Source organism: Gymnodraco acuticeps, unplaced genomic scaffold (assembly GCF_902827175.1).
Source record: "Gymnodraco acuticeps unplaced genomic scaffold, fGymAcu1.1, whole genome shotgun sequence".
NCBI lineage: Eukaryota > Metazoa > Chordata > Actinopteri > Perciformes > Bathydraconidae > Gymnodraco > Gymnodraco acuticeps.
Window position 1 is genome coordinate 1,646,003 of NW_022990235.1, and position 21,109 is coordinate 1,667,111.

At 41.8% G+C, this 21,109-nt stretch overlaps 1 protein-coding gene across 7 annotated transcripts in view; it reads left to right on the forward strand.

Moving 5' to 3' along the window:
* The window catches only part of cacna2d2a (calcium channel, voltage-dependent, alpha 2/delta subunit 2a), a 134,894-nt gene that overhangs the window by 101,557 nt on the left and 12,228 nt on the right, over positions 1 to 21,109 (forward strand). For all 7 annotated transcript variants that reach the window (XM_034219021.1, XM_034219023.1, XM_034219022.1 and 4 more), the window contains 14 exons: positions 6,037 to 6,087; positions 6,409 to 6,508; positions 7,967 to 8,128; positions 9,195 to 9,305; positions 10,195 to 10,273; positions 13,765 to 13,814; positions 16,657 to 16,746; positions 17,304 to 17,372; positions 17,962 to 18,036; positions 18,126 to 18,200; positions 18,312 to 18,383; positions 18,527 to 18,598; positions 18,727 to 18,788; positions 20,626 to 20,702. In XM_034219021.1, coding sequence (XP_034074912.1) covers positions 6,037 to 6,087; positions 6,409 to 6,508; positions 7,967 to 8,128; positions 9,195 to 9,305; positions 10,195 to 10,273; positions 13,765 to 13,814; positions 16,657 to 16,746; positions 17,304 to 17,372; positions 17,962 to 18,036; positions 18,126 to 18,200; positions 18,312 to 18,383; positions 18,527 to 18,598; positions 18,727 to 18,788; positions 20,626 to 20,702 — 1,145 coding nt within the window. The remainder of the gene's footprint in view (positions 1 to 6,036; positions 6,088 to 6,408; positions 6,509 to 7,966; positions 8,129 to 9,194; positions 9,306 to 10,194; positions 10,274 to 13,764; positions 13,815 to 16,656; positions 16,747 to 17,303; positions 17,373 to 17,961; positions 18,037 to 18,125; positions 18,201 to 18,311; positions 18,384 to 18,526; positions 18,599 to 18,726; positions 18,789 to 20,625; positions 20,703 to 21,109) is intronic.

Genomic DNA, 21,109 nt, shown 5'->3' on the forward strand with positions numbered 1-21,109 from the left:
CATACAGATCTCACATATTACCTCCCACACACCCCTCAGCAGTCCCCCCCTCACAAACTCCCTGATACATCAGATCACATGAGCAGATATGCCAGATAGATACTGGAGTATAGCCACTGGAGAGTGAAAGCAGGGGCCAGGATTCACGGCCAGTTTGTAGCGTAATAGACCTGTAGCTTTCCTGGGACGGATGGATGGCGGCGAGGCTGACCTGGCCGAAGCTGTGGAGGTGAGCCTCTGAGGGTAAAGATTGGAGGGCAGCCTGACTCCACAGATGGGCTCTGTTCCCGTCTGCTCCCCCACCAACATCCCCAGGAAAATTAATGGTCCAGTCAACACACTTAATTGTATCCAATTGCTCTGACATTAATTATTAACATTTGTCCATTATAATGTCTGTTCGTGTTATCAAGGGAAGCGAAGCAGAGGGGGAAGTGAGGCAGGGGGAGAAGCAAAGGGGCGAGGAGAGAAATAACCAGAGACAGGCGTGGAGACCTGTCAGCCAAGCATTGCAAAGATCCCATTACCTCCCAGTTCCCAACAGCATGTATGCTATATCACATATTGATTTCTTCAAAAAGTAAATCCAACCTCTTTGTAAATATTAACACTGCTGTTTTATCCTGGAAGCTGAGGCTCCCCAAAATACAATTTCCAGTGTCTTCTTCTTTAAATCTCTTTACACTGCTTCAGGTGGAAGCAGATGCAAAAGAAAGACCAGTGTTTTCTTAGTTATTGGATTAAAGGTGACACCAGGCTTTAGCATCCAAATAAAAATATTTCCAATTACATTTTGATTTGAACCTAAGGTGATAGACACAGCTGGGGACTACTTATTCCATCTCAAAGAGCAACAATAACAGACTTGTACTTGTCAAATAATAATTGATGCTGATGTATTCGAATATGCATGACTAATTTAATATTCTGTGCTTTTTGCCAAAAGGAATAGTGTTCGTTAAATTGATTCTAAAATGTTATGTGTTCGTTTTGGGCATAACCGGAAATATGGAAATATGAACCTTGGTACCAACACTTCCAATAATCAACAGAAAGTGGAATAAATAAATGGCAGACTACATCTCTTTCTCCTGCAGGCTCTCTGGGCGCTGTCCTCCTATATTTTTCTAATCTTAATTCAATCTTTATTCGCCTGCCACATCCACAGGAGCACTAAGAGAGCAGTAGTCCATAAAATAATAAGCCCATCAGCACAGCACAAATCCACACACATATGTGAGCATGCACACACACACACACACACACACACACACACACACACACACACACACACACACACACACACACACACACACACACACACACACACACACACACACACATTCGCTGTCTCTCTGTTACATACAGTTCTCACATTATTCTGCTGTTACTTTGCTTACTTTAACTGTACATGATGGATGCATATCAGAGCACAAACTGTAAAGGAAATGTACATGTTCAAGTGAACTAACACATTCACCTATTATTTATACAATGGACAAGTGTAAAACACACACAACTGTTAACACAAAGTTAGCATTAGCTGCACACTAACCGGGGGAAATGTATGTGACAGATCATTCCTTCAATTTTAAATGTAATACACAACACTTTGTTGAATGGGTCAGGGTGTATAAACACAATCTCCTGAGAGAGTTAGCCCCCCGGCAGAGTTAATGTATTGATTTTTCAGCGCTGCTCCATGATACAACTATTTCATGAATTCCAATGAGATTCCTTCACCAGACTGCTGCTAAAGGAAAAAAAATACAATCATCCCAACGCAGAATATGTCATTGTGTTCGTTGCTTGTATAATGCATTTCTTTTAGAGTGATGGCAGGTGGTGGCGTGTTGTAAAGGTGGCATGGCTCTCAATGTGGCTGCTTTAATCTTCTCATTTGGAGCGAGACCTCGTTCCACCTCGGTGTAAAGAGCAGATGTCTACTCCACGCACGTGTAGGACTTTACATATTGTGATAATATGTGCACGTTTTTATCGTGACATATATATTGTCCGTTATGGCTCTCTGGTATTTTCTTATGGGCCTACAAGTCACTAATGCTGTGTAGCCAGATCTTCAATGTATCGGTTTAATAATATACCATAAATAAAAAATGGCATTGGCTACTTAATCTCGGGCATTCACAAATATCTGCTGTTACGGTGCATCGTGTATATACTTTGCTCAAGGATCATTTCCCTTATCAATTAATCAGATTTCATAAGCTTTTTGAGGTGATGATTACATTTAGTTTGTGTTGTCTGCTTAACTGTCCAAATCGAAAAAATCAGTCATTCTTCACACTTGAGAAGCATTTTTGCTTGAAAACTGACTTTAATTATAAGTGCTTTGGTGAGTAACATAATGATCGGCTGTAAAAGATGTAAGGCATCATCTGTGAACGGTTGATGTAAATGTATATTTTACAGAAAAACAAACAGCACGGTTTTGATTAAAATATTAATTTGCATTATACACTTGAGTATTGAGTATTCATTAAAAAAAACGTGTGATAACTATAGCTGGACCGTGTCTGAAACTGGTTATTATCCACCTGGCAGATAAACTTGCATGGTCAACAAAGTAGCCACCATTGTTCTTGTGAAGTAAGGTTTCACTTGAATATTACTAAACATTATAGACAGGTATAAACCAATATATTGAAATCACGTAGAATTTTCCATTAGTTTATGCTCTGTAAAGAGCTGCCCTCAAAGAAAAGCACCAACATGACTGACACATTGTCATATGTTAATGAGATGTCTGAAATAAACTGCTCTCACTAGCTATGATTCAGCCCCAGTGGTTCAATACCAGCCACAAGAGAGAGAGCAGACAGAGAGACCACAGGCTGATATGTTGTGTCTGCCGGCTGATGGCTGATGGTTGTGTCGCGGTGCAACAGAATGGGCGACGGGGCTCAGTTCAGCACCAGCCAGGCCCATCTGCTTGTCACCTGGCCTTGGCACGCAGGAGTCTGGGTAATGACAGGGAAAGAATGGCATCAGTGGGCAGAAGCTGAGAGGTAATTACTGACTGGAATCCATGCAGAAACAACACATCTGGATCCATGAGTCAAAATGTGGAAGATTATACACTGATACCTGCCTCAATTCCAGATTTGTATCCGTCAGAACCGCATATCAGCCTGGAGACTGAAAATCCTTGACTCCATCCCGCACTCTCTGATCCTGATGTTCTCTGCTGAGAGGCACAGAGAAAATTCATTTGTAATTTAGGCAGTGGAAAGGGAGCAGCGCTGATACACCAAGACAATCTGTGGGGAGAATCAGCCATGGCAGCACTATACTTTCAGTGTTGAGTGACGCTATCCTGGCTCATGTGTTACTCCCCTCTACTCCATCACTGCTCACACATTCCTCCTAAACTCCATTACTGATGATCAATGCTGCTTCTTTCACAGTTTGAGAGAAATGATCTACTTGAAAGGGATAGTTTCTCAGAAAATTTTAGGGCCAACGCTAGCACAGTTCTCAATTGGGAGAGTTTACATTGGAGCTGTGGAAGATGACCTATAATGACGACTAGTAATAGAAGACTGCATTGCCTTATAATTAACATTTGGCCCCCTCAAAGTCCCATTTAAGGACTATTCTCCTCTATGAGAAACTGATCAGAGAAGTTAATGAAATCCTGCAGGTTGTTTGCAGGCACCAAGCGTCACCAAATGACCCTCCTTCAATCTCCAGCAGGGGTGTCTCCCTCCTTGAGCCTGGGGGAGTGGAGACGTGGGCCACATTTTGACCGAGTTCCCGTCCTGCATCGATGACCGCTTTTACAGACCCCATCCACTCGAAGGAAAGAAGCCGCCACTGTGTGGAGTCTCAGCGCCCCCACCACCCCCCTCTCCCTCTCACTCCCTCAAATTAAGATTTCAGTAATTAAATTGATAAAAGTCATGCATGCCAATATGCCTCATGGTTCCAGACCTGATTTCATACGCCACACAGTTGTGGAGGGCTGCAGAAGTTCTACCTTTGATGTGACATTTTTTATTATTGAAAATAATTGGATTCCCCCCCCCCACCTCTCTCTCTCTCTCTCTCTCTCTCTCTCCTCTCTCTCTCTATCTCTCTCTCTCTCTCTCTCTCCTCTCTCTCTCTCTCTCTCTCTCTCCTCTCTCTCTCTCTCTCTCTCTCTCTCTCTCTCTCACATACACATACATTTTGCCCGTGTTCACTTTGGACATGCTCAGTTAATCGTCCTCTTGCAATGCAGTGCCGGTGCCGAGTCCCTGTTCTATCTGGGGGGTTTTCAGGCAGCTTTTCAGCAGAGCGGGGCCCAGGTTGTGTCTGAAAAACGGATTTGGCCAGCCCAGGCAGTGTGCTGAGGGGCGTTATTTCAACACGGGTCAGGGGTTGTGCTGCAGGTTGGAGTGGCTCCTGCCAGTGAGTGGGAGCGGTGAGACTTGTGGGAGCGGTGGTGAAGCCCACCAGGGCTCTGTGGCTCTACCTCCGTATCAGCTTGGCCGGGCATAAGAAAAGAGCCTCTCTGGCCCACAGGCAGCTGGCTTCTCTCCACACTCAGCGGAACAGCTGATAATCAGCAGAAAGAGACCCCTGATGATTACTCTGCCTCTGCCGATGACTGCTGCTAACTGCTTGCCTGCTCACTCCTCAGAATGTCAAACTAGTACTCACATTTGAAAACCCCCTCCCCCTTCCCCATAGAAAAAGCCTACAATGTCCATCAATCTCAGCTCTCTTTGTATCAGGTGTAAATGTGAGTTTAATTGCCACTGGAACAGAACGAAGGAATTTTTGATTTCCACTGTATGTCATCCTCTATCAACTGTGGACAGATGCTATGTGCGCGCCTTTTCCAGGACACAATATGTCTGGCTTTGCTAGTCTCTGCCTTATGGGCCTCCGCTGTGCCGGGCATGACACAGAAACGGAACAGCCCTATTTTAGTAGTTGCTTTGCTGCAGTAGCATAATGGTCTTAAACAGCTTGTCTCTCTTCCCAACAAAGGATCTGCCAGGGTAAATAATGTGTTTGACGCCCAACTGATAAGTCATCAAAGGAGCTGAACGTCAGCTATTTTATTTTACTGAGAGTACTTAGCTCAGCACAGACTCTCCACAGCACAGGTCAACACAACTCAGGCATCTCCTTTAGAAGTGTATACACATTTCAAGTGACTATGTATAAGGTCTGCATAGGGTGACTGCAATACAATTTAAAAGTAATTTATGTTCATTTTAAGTCATACATGTTTCTTATTTCTCTTTATTACAAAAGTTGGTACTTCTGTTTATTGAAATAAAATGTCAGTATCCTAAACGCTTAAGTAGGGCAGTGCAAGTAAGATTACTTCACTACAAGAAAGTAAGGTTTGGTTTGGAAATAACTATTTGAGATAGTATGTCAACCTGTTGGTAGGTTCTTAAAGAAAAATCTAATTTGAAAGAAAGAAGAAACTAGTAAATTCTGCAATTTCTTTTATTAAATAGCAAAATGGTAATATCTGAATGTTAAAAACCTCTTAAACACATAACGCATAAATGTCATCCCTTTTTAAAAAAGATATTTGGGTTATTGGTACTCATAAACAATTGCATGAATCTTCTGTTTATAGACAATATATAAGGTGTAACACCTTTTAGACTTAGAACTTGGCTCTACAGTGATGGCTTGTGTGCTTAGGAGGCTACACAGCTCAGTGCAGGCCACTTTTTGTTAATTAGTTATTATATACTGAGACCATAAACTAGCAATTACTTTGGCTTATGCAGTAATTATTTAGAGTGGGCATTGTTATTCAGTAAAGAGGAGTATCTCTATTGAAGTCATTCGACAGTAGCTGTAGCCAACACAAGTATATAGCACAACTTATTAACTGTTCTAAGCACATAAGCCTTTGCAGTATTCCGTAGCTTAAGTGGGCTCAGCCATGGTCGCTCCATATTATCATGGCTCAGCTCATTGTGATTTTGACTCCTTTCTTTACTGCAATTCTCAAAGATTATGGAACTAAATTAAAGTCCGTTCTTTGTGTCTTTTGTACAGGTATATTCAGGGTGCATCTTCTCCAAAGGACATGGTCATCATTGTGGATGTGTGAGTATCCTCAGTCTCTCTCACTGCCTCATCCTTCAACATTTCCCCCTGGCGGGAGTGGATGTCTCCTTCAAAGGGCGCTAGTGCCACCTGTTGGTCTGAGGACAGCCTCAAGTTATAGCACATCTGATCATTTATTCACAATCATTGAAGTCCACTTACTGTCTTAACACCATCTAAAACATTCAGATGTAATTATGAAATGTTTTCCTAAACATAAAAGGATTTAGTGAGAACGAAACCAGTTTTTTACATATTAGGAAAATGTGCTGTATCTAATATCACTGCACTGCTAAGTGCTTCATTGTGTTTTCTCTTCAGGAGTGGCAGTGTTAGCGGACTCACTCTGAAGCTGATGAAAAACTCCGTAATTAATATGCTGGAAACTCTATCAGACGACGACTATGTGAATGTGGCTAAGGTAAGTAGTAGCTTTCATCATGATTTGTGATTAATGCTAAAAATCACTCCTGAAAGCACCAATCACAAATATTGTTCATATTCATTAATAAATTATAATCAAGCAGTAAACACCGCAGTGTGCTTTTACTGCCCCCAGTTATTTGCCGGCAGTGGAAATACTGCACTTCCCTCATTATAGTGTATTCACTACCACCGTATTACCACCGTTGTCCGTCCGGGATTGTGCCGACTCTTTCTTTCCCTGTCTGCTGATTGCTAAGTTTTCTATTAGGACTTATGTTTAGGGCAACATTAACGTTATCCTATATTACAGGACAGATAACACACACACACACACATCCATGCTCTGGGTGGTGGCTCTGTTTGGAGACTTCCTTCGGTAATCCTTCCTAATCCATTGCTCTTAGCCACTGTATGCCTCTAAATCCTAGCTCTAAGAGCAATAAATGAGCATGGTAATCTGGGTGGGAATGCATCAGATTTTCACCCCACTAAAGAAGTGAAGGCTTGCAAAAGCTTGCTGTGAATTATTTGCAAACACAAAGACATAAACAACCAAAAATTAACTGAAAATAATCAACAATCACCGCCTCTGGTATCTAAGTGTTTCAGCCCTTTACTCATGACAAACCGTGGCCTCAATGTTGTTATGACGATATAATTAGTCATGATAAGAGAGATTTATTTCAAAGGATTTTTTTTTTTTCTTTAGGCATCATCGATGAAACCAGTTTGTTCTACATCTTGTTACATAGCTACTGTTATTCCAAGTATTTTAAGACACAAGAATGTGATATTAAGAAGTGACATTGATGAATATTGAATATGTAGCTCTCAATGCTTTTGTGTTTTTGATTTCGATGGCTGACAATTTAAATATGGCACAACACCAACCCATGAGAAATGTCATCTTTTCTCGCAAACATAATGTTTTACATCAATCTGTCATGAAAATGTCAGTAGATTTTGTAGTTGACCTTCAAAAGGAAACAGCATTTGAAACCTGCTATTACAGACACACTGTAGCTGCTAATATTGTCTTCTCATATAGACACTGCACACAAGCAGAAAAATAAACCCCACATGCACATCCATACTCCTCACACAAACCTGCACACACAGTTTTAGGATAATTTGGTGGATGAGATCAGACAGATGATATTACCTTGGCCGGGTTTCTGCTCGGTGGCTTGTATGGCGTTTCAGGTGCACCTGTTCTTTGTGTGGAAAGTTGTAATTACCAGGGTTTACTGCCAGCCAGAGAGTCGCAGGGCAGCTTACATCTGCACACACCCCTGTATGCATCCTGCCGCCATGGCCTATGCACACATACACAGAAACACACAGATATACAGAGTCTTACAACATTTGGACAGATTTCTTTTGGTGGTATTTTTGCATTTTTAATATACACATACAATATGTTCATGTCTGTGTTTGCATTTCCCCATTCTAGTTCAATGAGAAGGCTGTAGCAGTCGTTCCATGCTTCAGGACTTTGGTCCAAGCCAATAATCGGAACAAAAAAATCTTCAAGAAGGCTGTCTGTGATATGACTGCCAAAGGAACCACAGATTACAAGTCTGGCTTCACATTTGCCTTTGAACAGCTTCTCAATGTAAGAGCCAACAAGCCTTTTAGAGAAGGGCAATGCAAGGGTGAATGTTTGTCTATGTGCCTCTAGAAAAGCCTTCAATAAGGCGCTGGAACTCTGTACTGAAGCTCCAGCATGTTATTACACATCCTGTCAAATCCGGTTAATTCTATCTGAATTAGCAGTGATAAACGCTGCTGACAGTGAGTGGTCCAGGTTTGTATAAGACATTTCCAGAGTTCTGTCATTGTCGAAGCTAGGTCTGGTAATAACTGCTGTTGCGATGGAGCGGCGCTAACGCTGCAGCAGCCAGCGCCGCGCTGAGGTCTGTCAGCAGCGGGCGTCCACGTGCTCTCACACAGGTGCTGCCTCAGCGCCGTATGCTGCTGTGTATTTTAAGAGGCTGCCACCCTAATGGGCTCTGATGGGATGATTGATGAGCGCAGCCCAGAGGAGATCAGCCACAGACACTTTATATTCCTCTGGTGGGCTTGGAGGCATAGAGCCAAGTGCCAGCTGCCCCCCTCCAACCCCCTCTCCGCACCTTCACTTGCCAGCAGAATGAGAAATAAAAAGGCCTGTTTAATCGCTGTCTGTGGCAGACTCACTCCCATGATTGGTGGCAGAAGCACAATAAAAATATGTAATTGTAGCAATATTATTTATCTTTATTAGAATCTTGTCAGATTGACATGCCTCTGGCCTGCATATCAATGGCAGCTGCTGTGCAGGCAGGCAGGCAGGGGAGTTGCTATCAAAGCTGAATGCTAAAGACTTGTGCCTGGCTATGAGCATATAGTGCTGAAATCAAATGTAACGCTAGAGTTATGTTGTATTGTTAAAATGCAAATATTACAATGATGATAATACAGTATAAGGGAGGAATCAACTATGAAACTTTATAAAAAAGCTAAACAAAAGGTTTGACTTTTATGATTAACAAATATATAGATATATTTTGTATTTTGTTAGCTTCCTCTTTGCTTCTCTGATATACTACACAAACAGTTTTAAATGACATGTCAGCATGATCACTTTCGTGCATATTCCCTAACCTTTGTCCGTTCCTCTTCCTGTTCATGTGCCACAGGAGAGCAGTGCCCCGAGGGCCAACTGCAATAAGATGATAATGATGTTTACAGATGGCGGTGAGGATCGTGCTCAGGACATCTTTGAGAAGTACAACTGGCCCAACAAAACAGTGAGTCTCCCCCAAAAGGCTGTTATCTCCCCGTCTCCATCGCTCTGCCAGCCCGAGAGATCATGCATGTCCAAAAACTGTCTTAGGAGGCCCGTTCTCCCTCCCTTTCTCCCACCATATTCTGCTGACGTTGTCTCATTATAGCAGAGGCAGTTGTGTTGGTTAGCCTGTCCAACATGCCAAGCAGTCCAATCTGTGCACACACATCCTCTCCAAGCTTTATTCTTGTCCATTTTGATTCCGTTTTTTCATCTCTTTGGCCTTTCTTCTACTCTCTCCTTCTGTCTGTTTCTCTTTCTGTTTATTTTATTAGCTTTTCTTTTTAATGACTGATTTTAAATGCCATTTTCTTAATCTCTTTCATTTTTTGTAAAGCACTTTGAATTGCCTTGTGTTGAAAAGTGCTATATAAATAAACTTGCCTTGCCTTGCCTTTCTTTCTCTCCTCTCATGTCTTTTGTCGTTTTGCTGCTGGTGTTAACAGCTCTGACCTGCTGACTAATTAGCCACTTTATCATCAGAGTATAGAAATTACAGCCAATAGATACTGGCTTTCATCTTTCTTCCTGTCAGTCTTTCACGCCACCCGCTCCTCTCCCCACTTCACAGCCCCACAAATATTTATTCTTACATCCATTACTATCCAGTTCCCTCATGACGGCTGCTGTCACACAGACAATAATCTGCAGTTTGACATCTCTTTCACTGCAGTCTAGAAAGAGAAGCTTGTGTGAGTTGACTGGTAGGCTAATCTATCAACTAAAGAGTAGGGAATGCATTGTAATTGTCACATGAAAGTGACCTTATTGCCATCCATGAGGAGGTTTGAGTGGTATTGTTTTGCTCTATTAACTGTCTATGACTCTCCATTTGTCTTTTCTTCATCCAGGTACGTGTGTTCACCTTCTCTGTTGGCCAGCATAATTACGATGTAACCCCTTTGCAGTGGATAGCTTGTGCCAATAAAGGTATGTGCCGAAGAGTTGTTTATCAAAGCATGTTTGTATGTTATAAAATAGGAAATCATGTTGCTAGATGGTTGGTTGTTCCTTTCCACATTGCTTCTGATAGCAACTTTATACACAGTATAGACACATTTTTTCATCATACTCAACGTCAATTTGATACTTCTGAGCAATACTGTAAACATGGTCAGGACTTCCTAACAATAACTTCCTTATGCACTTTGCAGCCTATATGCCTCGAACTTTAAAGCTCCACTAAAACAGCGTAAACACGCCTTTAATGTTTTGAATTCAATACTATATTACACTGACTCCTATGGAAAATGTGTAAACTGACTGTTGACAAATCATCATAATGCTACATTGTATACAAACAATTATTCAATTAGTGTTGAATTCAGCAGAAGGAAAGCTAGTTAACGTTAGCGGTTAGCAGCCAGTGTACTGAAGTTGTGTTGACTTGAATTATGACTCAATTGTTGACTCAATCTCTATTCAGCAAAATAACTATTGGGCAAAAGTTAACGAACTATATGATAACCTGTTGTGTTCACTTAATATATTGTCAAATATTTTGGGGAAAAAACTTGGATAAATACAGTTGAAGGAGATAATTCCATAGTAACATAAAAAAGATAGAGAAGGAATTATGCCATGTTTCACTTCCTGACAAAAACAGTTTGCAAGGAGTGTATGTTGATAAACATAGGATTAGTTGGATTGATTGATTTTGTTCTTTATTGTGGTATTGAATTTGTATCGAGAATCATGGAAATGTACTGGTACTGCTATCAACCACTTATTTTCTGGTATCTTTACTTCCATACCTCCCTAAAACATGTACATCTTGCAACCAGAGAAGAGGAACACAACACTGCTTTTTTACTCAGAGGAAAGTTATCCTTTTTCAGCTCTTCTTCTTCTTCTAACATGTATTCTGTTAAAAATTAAAAGTAATACGATAAAATAAAAATATTAAAACCTACCTGACTCATTACAAACCCATCCTCATTTATCTAGGTGTGTTTGTTTTACTGCATGTGATGTTCAAATCAATATTTTATTAAACTAAAGCAGCCACAGTCCCTAGAATAACCCAGAAACAGGCAGCTCTGCCTCTGACAAACAGTCTGACAACTCGTGTGATTTAGCCGCTCTTCCTGTAAGCTGCTTTGTCTGCATGAATCTCATCTTGACTCATTCAATACCAACCTAACTCAAACTGATGTTGCTGTTGCTCAGTTTGATACACAGTTATTTTTCATAATCCATAACACACTTCTCTACCTCTTTATTGTGGCTTGATTTAATATTGTTTCTCTGTGTTCCAATTTGTCTGAAGCTGCTCCTTTATGAGGCCTTTAGCTGTGTATAGGCAGCCTTTACCAATGGCTGCTGCTGATTAGCTTATTGCCGCAGAGCCAAGTGCTTCAGAAGTATCTTCCCAGAAGTTGTTATTAATTAGCGGGAGGAGTCTGGTAGCAGGGTGATTACTGTGCCATCTCCCTGTCAGGCTGGGGAAAGTCCAGGATTACGCCTCTGTGCCAACATGCTCTCTGCTGTTCACCACTGTAGTGGTTACCATGGTAGTGAAGGCCATGCCAACATAAGACAATAGTGTTGACACATCAGCCTCAACGGAGCTGTCCTCTCATATCTTCACTACTTATTGCTCTTTGGTGTCTAACTCCAACAGTGCCAGCTCCCTGACACTTTCACAGGCCCAAACCCTTCACCCGGCACACACACACATTTGACAAACAGCAGTCACACACACACACACACACACACGCACGCGCACGCACACACACACACACACACACACACACACACACACACACACACACACACACACACACACACACACGTAGGACACTTGGACATGCTAGCTGTTGCCTCACTTGAGCTTCAATCTCATTTTAAGAATACACTAACCTCCTTGTGACTCGGAGGACAATGAAACAATCTCGTCATGCTCTCGCACAGAGTAACAAAATCCAAAATGAAAAGGAAGGGTTGGAAAAAGGTGAAATGGAGAATAAAAGCAGCAAATAATATACACTGCTTTATAATGGAAAAACTGGATGTAGAGAGTAATGTATGTTGTCTACATAAGAGGAAAATGCATAATCACACTTGATACAGAATCAAGTACACTATACGTGTATACATTTCTGTTTTTTAAATGTTTTAAACAGACACAACACACAAGTGACTTTATATACCTACGGATGACATTCCAACATTAGAGAGGTTTATGTAAATGAGTTTCGGGGAGAAAATGGCTATTGATTCAATTCATAATTGTCCCTCACACAGCGGCCGTTTGTTGTTACCCTGCACAGCACAGAGGAGATCTACATTACCATCTCCCTTTTTAGTTACCACCTATATTTTCCTCTCTACACATCTCAACAAGCTTTGCCCTACGCCCTCTCTCTCTGGCACGCTGCCAAAAGAAATGGGACAAACTACTGCTTCATACAAAACTATAACAAATAGCTGTGTGTGTGTGTGTGTGTGTGTGTGTGTGTGTGTGTGTGTGTGGTGTGTGGTGTGTGTGTGTGTGTGTGTGTGTGTGTGTGTGTGTGGTGTGTGTGTGTGTGTGGTGTGTGTGTGTGTGTGTGTGTGTGTGTGTGTGGTGTGTGTGTGTGTGTGTGTGTGTGTGTGTGTGTGTGTGTGTGTGTGTGGTGTGTGTGTGTGTGTGTGTGTGTGTGTGTGTGTGTGTGTGTGTGTGTGTGTGTGTGTGTGTGTGTGTGTGTGTGTGTGTGTGCAAATGAATGAGACAGAGAAAGCAAACCTCGACATAAACCACTGTGGCACAATGTATCAACAATAATGTGAGTCATCTCAGCCTTTTGACATTCTGGGGATGCTGTCTCCATTTTGCCGCTCTTTGTATAAACACTCATGGCTTTAATAACTTGGGGAGCGGCGTGGTTATTGACCCAGTCGGTCATTCTCCTCCATTCCTAATCAGCAGTGCCTGGGGCTCAGCATTTCCAATGAGCCTCTACATTTACATCCTACAGCAAAACCACAAGTGTGGAGAAGTCAACGGCCACCAGCTCGACCAGGCCTGCTGCGCCCAACACCATCAGAGATGATGGCGTTACGTGTACCTAATAACATGGAAGAGATTAGAGTCCAATCTACAAATGGATCGCTTTTGTACACACTGGCCGTTTCTCAATGTCGAGTATACCTGCTGCAGAGCCACTATTAAAAGTATACTACGTCATAGAGTGGCGCTGAATGCTGGGCATTTAACATGCATTTAAATAGTCCTTCGGCGCTACTCGATGACATAGTATACTTTAAATAGTGGCTCTGCAGCAGGTTTACTCGACATTGAGAAATGGCCACTGTGACTGTTGCCATCACATCTACTTGTAAAAGTAGACGGAGTATGAAACAGGCAGGCACCGTGATGCAGGCTGGATGCAAAGCGTTCTGTTTGAATATTGTATTGATCCTCTTCTCTTGATCTCCAGGTTACTACTTTGAAATTCCATCCATTGGAGCCATCAGAATCAACACCCAGGTAAAGTGTATAGAGTGTACAAGATATTTAACACAACTTCATGAATCAACAAAACAACTAAGATGTAAGGTTTGTTAACACCCTCAATAGCATCAATGTAGCTGCAAATAAGATTTTACTATGTAAGGATTTCATGGAGTATTCTCAATGTGAGCAGAGAAGGATATCACATATTTTGTCTGTTTAGTTTCTCTCTGCCTTCATGTACAGTTTGATCCCCCGTGCGTGTGAGACTGCGTGTCTGTGTGTGGGTAGATAATAGATACTTCCTATTTGTTGACAGCTTGACGCAGATGTGGTCAAATCAAGAATGGATAATAACACCTGGTTATGGCACCGCCACTAACCCTTATGCCAATTTGCCCAGTGGCCATTTGAGCTATCGCAGCAAAATCGCAGCAAAAATAGACATCAGTAAAACTGTTGACAGGACACCTCAAACTACAAACATGGTAAATGATGACTCTATATCTCTCGCCCCTGGTTAACACCGTCGCCATTTTCCCCGTTGCTAGCCGCCGACTCAGCCACTGCCATGTTTAGAGCCGTGTTAAAAACCTTAAAGCAAGAAGCTTGTCCATTCTTCCTTCACAGTTACTTTGATGATAATTGTACAGATTGTAGATATGCAACAAAAAGGGTTGTGTCTTTCATATACGAATGTTTCTGGATGCTGTGACGCTCTATCGCTTTCTCTTGCTCTCTTTTTCTCACACATACACACACATACACACACTCAGGGCCCTGACAACCCCCCCCCCCTCCCCCACACACACACACACTCACACACATACACACACACTATTGCTTGAGGCTTTACGAGCTTCTTGAGGCCCTTGGAATAACCCCATTCCAGCTGTAGAAATTGACTCAGTTGCTGTGTGGTGGGGGGGCTACTGCACACCCCTCCTCCCCCTCTCTCCCTTCCTTTTCCTCCCCCTCTAGCCGACCCAACCTCCCCCCATCCCGGTGAGCGATCAGGCCCAAGAATATACTGTCAGCTGTTCCATTAACTCCAGCATATTTATATTCTGAGAACTGCCACTTACTTTAATAAGTTTTCTGAAGGTGGGTGACTACAGCTCTCTGTATAAGGCCCAGAAGACACATTATTTAATTGTACTCTGCCCTTCAACAGCGCACACTCATCACACGGTCTCACTTGACTAAGATAGCAATGTTCAAATAACAGATGGCGCATAGACGGCAAAAGTATTATTATTCATTCCGTCCTGAGTCATGCAATGACTGGAATCATTTTGAGGATAAAGCTCTTTATTCTATATATTTCTGTGCCTCTGCTTAATTATTTGAAATAGAAGTTTCAAGTGACTTATGTAATTCATTATTTCTTCTTTGTGCAGTAGTTCAGCAGAGCAACAACAACAGGCCAGGCCTTAGGATGTTTGTCTTTAAAGGGAACTGATGAGTTCCCTTTCTACGCTACCCAGGAAAACAGTAGCATTTTATCAATACACAGGGATGCTGCTAGACTCTCACATATCTCCAGTTGCCGACTTTTTATGTTTCCTAGATTGTTCTAGCCAGGCGGAAAATTTCCCCTATATCCCGTGAAAAGGTCTGGCTGTCATTGTCCTGATGGAATATCTCCCTGTGGCGCGATAAACATGACTTTTATTGAGCTAATAATAGAATAGGTTACGCCTGTCAGCACCTCACTGTTAAGGCGATGAAAAAACGGTCAAAAGCCTAACACAGAAATAGAAGCGTGCTTATAGAGGGTGCCCCTTTTGTGTATTGAGGGTAGATAAAAGGGTCAGAAATCTGCTTTAATGTTTCCCTTTGAGCAGCAAAATGGGTGGAAATGTATCATGTGGAACAGGTTTTTAAAATGTGCATAGGACTGCAACAGAGCTGCTGCATTTCCATGCTGATTTTAGATTTGAATATACTGTGTTGATACATAAATGAATTGGCATAACTCACTGAATAGGTTACTGTGGAGGAATTCTGAGTTTTTTGCAGACACATTCATTATAATGAGATAATAATGTTGGGCGGTGGTGGGGAAGTCGATAGGGACTTGGAAGGTCACCAGTTCAAGTCCCGGCAAGTCCAAGTGCTACCGAGGTGTCCCTGAGCAAGGCACCGTTCACCACACTGCTCCCCGGGCGCCGTTCAAAATGGCAGCACACTGCTCCTAACACTAGAATGGGTCAAATGCAGAGAAACAATTTCCCCACGGGGATTAATAAAAGTCCATCTTGTGTTGCTGTCCGTAATAACAGGATACTGGAGGCTCCCGTCCCTGTCAACTGCGCAGTAGCTTCATTTGTCATGAGGTCAATCACTCAATAATTTTACCAAATACACACCATGACAAGAATCAATAGGTTGTTTTCATAAAAGGCGTCTCAGCTGCTGTGAGAGTTGGAACTGAGAACAGGAGAATATAGTAAATATGATGTATTACTAGTAGACTTAACCCCTCACCTCTATCACAATAGCTGTGGGACATTCTCACAGTGCCGGCGATGACAGTAGGGCCTCTGGGAGAATGGCCTGTTTGCATGTCGTGCCACTGACATCCTTAATGTGTTTTTAATAGCTCCTTCATAATGATGAGAAACGGCCCTGAGTGGCTCAGGACTGCAGGCTTTATGGCTCCGCAGGACGGGGATGCTGCTGCTGGCGGCCCGCTGCTTTATGTGGTGACAGAGAGGAGGCCGGTCAGGGTCTTATAGTTTTATGACAGATGAACGTTGGCTTTTCCAGCTCTTTGCTTTTAACACCTCTACATGACAAGCACTATAAATGTTTGTTTGATGATACGTGTTTGTTATGTTTAGTCACACCAGCATGTGTGTTTTTGCTGTTGCAGGAGTACCTGGACGTCCTGGGCCGTCCCATGGTGCTGTCTGGGAATAAAGCGCAGCAGGTGCAATGGACCAACGTCTACCAGGATGTTCTGGTGAGGGAGGACTTCTAAAGATATTTAATTTCTGATTACTATTTTTTATAAATATTTCTAAATCTGTAAAAGTTTCTCATTGTATGTTTTATAACTAAGTCCATCTGCTACCTTTTAATTTGTAAATCACAAGCAATTGTTTATTTAAATGAAGTGATGTCCTTCAAAAATAAGCTTGATTGATCCTTTTTTTTTAAGGATAGTATATGATAATGATAAAATCCTAAAGGTAGTGATGTCAGAAGAAAAGCATGCACATCCAGATAACAATTCGTAGGTGCTGGAATAGAAGAACTTTACAAAAAATAGTCTGTTCACAAATAAATGCTCCCAATGAACATTTTTAAGTGATGTTATGAGAATTAAGCTATTTTTTGACAAAAATCTTGGTGTCCCCACCTTTAATCCACTCAATTCTAACACATTTAAAATGTCATTACATTTATCTGCATCTTATTGTGTTTGTTGTCTTGGTATTTGGATTCTCAATTACACACCTAATAGAGATTTTATTTACCATAACAACATTTGAATTGGATTTCTAATATGTGTATCAGGGTTTGGGCCTAGTCATCACTGGAACGATGCCTGTCTTCAACCGCACTGTTGATACTGTGAGCCCTCAGGTAAAATCAACACTGCACCACAGGACATGGAACTTGCAACAGCTGGACCTTTTCACTCACACAGCAGACAGCAAGACCTCAGCTCATCCTTCATATGAATGAGCATTTACCTTAGTTACGATGTAAGAACAGTGTCTTTATTGTCAGTCATGTGGTGTAGGCTACACAATAGGGTCATTCAAACAAGAAAGACTAACGGGTGGAGCTTCAGGTTTTATTTTGCACTGTTGACCATCATCAGGTTTGCAATGGCCTCCACCCAACTGCTGCACTTCTAGGCAACACCTCCCCCCTGAGGTGACAGCCGACATCACAGCCCCCCGTCGGTAGTATCTGTTATCATGCACAGATGCATCCAGCTTTCAGTATCCATGACCAAAGTATTTACTCTGGGATGATCACACAGACCTGAGGCTGTGAGGCCGCTGCAGTTTAAGATAGACTGTACAAAATATAGACTAATCATATTGAGCACAAAGTGATGAGTCGTAGATGGCATGGAGATGTTTCTAGTACTCTCAGGGCACAGCTACTGGCTTTCCTATTCTCTCCAGTGCCAGGAAATGTCTAATAATTGTTCTTCCTACAGAACCAGCTCATCCTCGGAGTCATGGGAGTGGATATTGCAATCAATGAAATCAAAAGGAAGACGCCCACATACAGAGTAAGCATGTTGTACACTCAGTTCCACCCTATCACTCTCAAATTGATGATCATCAGTTCACACCATCTCGTCATTCTTCTTATGTGCAGCTTGGAGCTAACGGCTACACCTTTGCCATCGATCCCAATGGCTTCGTTCTGCTGCATCCCAACCTGCGACCTAAAGTGCGTTCAACTACACACACATGCAATAACTTTACATTACTTCTGGTTTTGAATCAAGATTTGGGTGTTTTTTTTTCTGATGGCTGACGTTAAGCCCTCTCTCTTGTGCAGATCTTTGACTACAAGGAGCCCGTTACTCTGGACTTTCTAGATGCAGAGCTGGAGGACAGCAACAAGGAGGAGGTAAACAAATCGGAAACCTCATCATTATTCTTAAACGGTGTATGTAATATACATTTAATGTATAATTGTATAATTTGCTTTTTCCTTTGATGTACCTGTTTGCCTTGTCACACTGCAGCATCTCTCCCTCTCTCTCTGTACAGATCCGTCGGCAGATGATTGATGGCAAATCCGGGCAAAGGAAAATCAAGACGCTCATTAAGTCAGTTGATGAGGCAAGTCATCAATACATGAGGCTCAATCATTATCCAAAGTAGCACCTTCCTGAATGGCGTTGTAATGAACCTGAATGACGGTGCTGAGGATGTGACGGTGTTACATATTTCTCTTTGGGTGTTAACAGAGGTACATTGATGAGGCCGTGCGGACGTACACGTGGACGCCTGTGAATGGTACAGATTACAGGTAGGTTTGATATCAGACATGCCCACACCTCGGACCAAAAAAGATTGTGCAACTTGAAAATGTGAGTGAAGTCCATTTTAAATGATCCAGTTTTCCTAATTACAGCTGTTACTTATCAGCCAGCAGTGTTTTTTAACTATAGCTGCCTCAGCCTCAGACTAAACATATCACTGAGTCAAGGCATACATAAAATGTCTATATTAGCATAAGATAATTCATTTGATTCCAACACATGAAGGAGCATTTTTCAGTCCTATAATCACAAATGAATTGCATAGTTTATTAATTTCCTAACTTGGTTTAACATTTGAGGTTGCATCGTAATGACATTTTCTCCAGGCAACACTTTGCAAATTACAGTTTATGATATTCAATAGTTCTACAAATGCCCGATGTGTGTTTTGTTATTATGTCTGCTGGCAGCGTGCCTGGTCCTGGCCGAGTCCATACGAGGCTTTCTCTGCACAATTATATTTATTTCAACTCGAAGGGAAACTCCAGCAGTAACAGTGATCGTGTGTTACTGCTGTGATCTGCAACAGTCAGATCTAACTAACCAGACGCTCACTGATGTCGGATGTCATGCAACATACATCCACATTTAGGGATTAGAGACTGTTGTAGCTCATAAAACTGATGACGATGGATGTTTCTTTAAATCTAAATTAGCTTTATATTACAGATAGTCGACTGTAGCCGTGGCTCAGTCTGAACCTGATACTGTCACAGCCTGATTTTCTATCTGTTCCAATTAATCCTCTTACTGGTTTCTATTATATTTCTATGGCACCACAGATTAAAAGATGGGACTTGTATTTCTATTTTCTCTTCCATCAATGTATTACTTTGGTGGAAGAGTCAATATTATTAAGCATATGTAGGTCAAACTATCAAGAGAAACCAATATTTCTCTTTTATGTTCATCCCCTAGATGTATCACTTTGTTTTTAAAGAAAAACAGAATCAGAGATGTGTTGCAAATATTCAGCATGTTTGATACCGTACAGTGTGAACTCGCTCCAAGTGCAGAGTCTTTGCTTGTGAACTGATGGGCGCAGGCCGTCTCGCAGCAGGCGGCATCAAGGACGCGCCGAGGCCTTTTCTGACTGTTTGATGTGAGCCTATGTGGCCCTCGGCTTAAAGATCCTCTGAATTGGAGACTTTAACTTCGATGGAAAACTGCCTCTTCGGTAGTGGCTTCATTCTGCACTTTTGAGCGAAACATTGGTTAAATAACATTTATTTTTCAGTTCAGACGCTACATATAACTTATAGCCCATTCATCTATACAGTGCTAACATGCATTGCGTTGTTTGTGGTTGTAAGTGTAGCTCTTTAACAAAGTTGTTTCCAGTCATCGTTTCATTGTTACCTCTAAAGTGTTTCCTACCTCAAACATTTGGTAAAAATGATTTTTAAGAACATTGTAAGATCTGCCTTTAGAATATATATATTACATTGCAGGATTAACATTATTGATGAAATCACTTTAATGTTGGTAAAGCTCATACTGCAATCACTTTACATACTACCTAGTAGCATAATCTATTATGTATATATTCTATGAAAAGAAAGAAAACTTAAATTATCAAATAAATTCAGTGGATTAAATAAAGTACAATATTTAAAACCTGTTTGTTGTGTAGTTGAAGAATAAAGTAGCAGAACATGGGAATACTCAGTAAAGTATAAGTAGTTTAAAATAGCTTTTAAGTACAGCACTTAGTAAATGTACTTACGTGTGTGTAAGTGAGCACACCCGTGTGTGTGTGTGTTGGAGTGTTTATTTGTGCGTTCATAATGTGTCTGATTTTCTGCGTCTGCCTCGTCCCATCAGTCTAGGGTTGGTACTGCCCACATATAGTGAAAACCACATCAAGGCCAACCTGAGTGACCAGATCCTTCAGGTGCAGTGTAAGTACCCGGGATTACCCAGCATCCTTCACTCTCTCTCTCTCTCCACTCTTTCCTCCGTTCTCTCTCTCTCTCTCTCTCTCTCTCCCAAGTATGACCTTATTCTCTTATCCAGTCCTTTGTCCTGGGTCTCCAACCTCAACATAAGGAGTGTCCAAGTGGAGATACCTGCAGCGCTGCCCCCCCCCCCTACTCCCCCCTCTGTGCGCTCTCTGATAGGCAGGATCTTACCTCAGCCCCCCGACTCCTCTACTGCCCCCTGTCCCCTCCTGTCTTCATGCTGTGCTGTAAAATGGTGATGTTTTTTCTTCACACTGGCTGAAGAAAAAAATAACTGAACGGACAGAAAGGTGAAAGCTGTGGTTTTACTGTGTTACTCAGGTGAAAATAATGGTGACTTCTGTGCT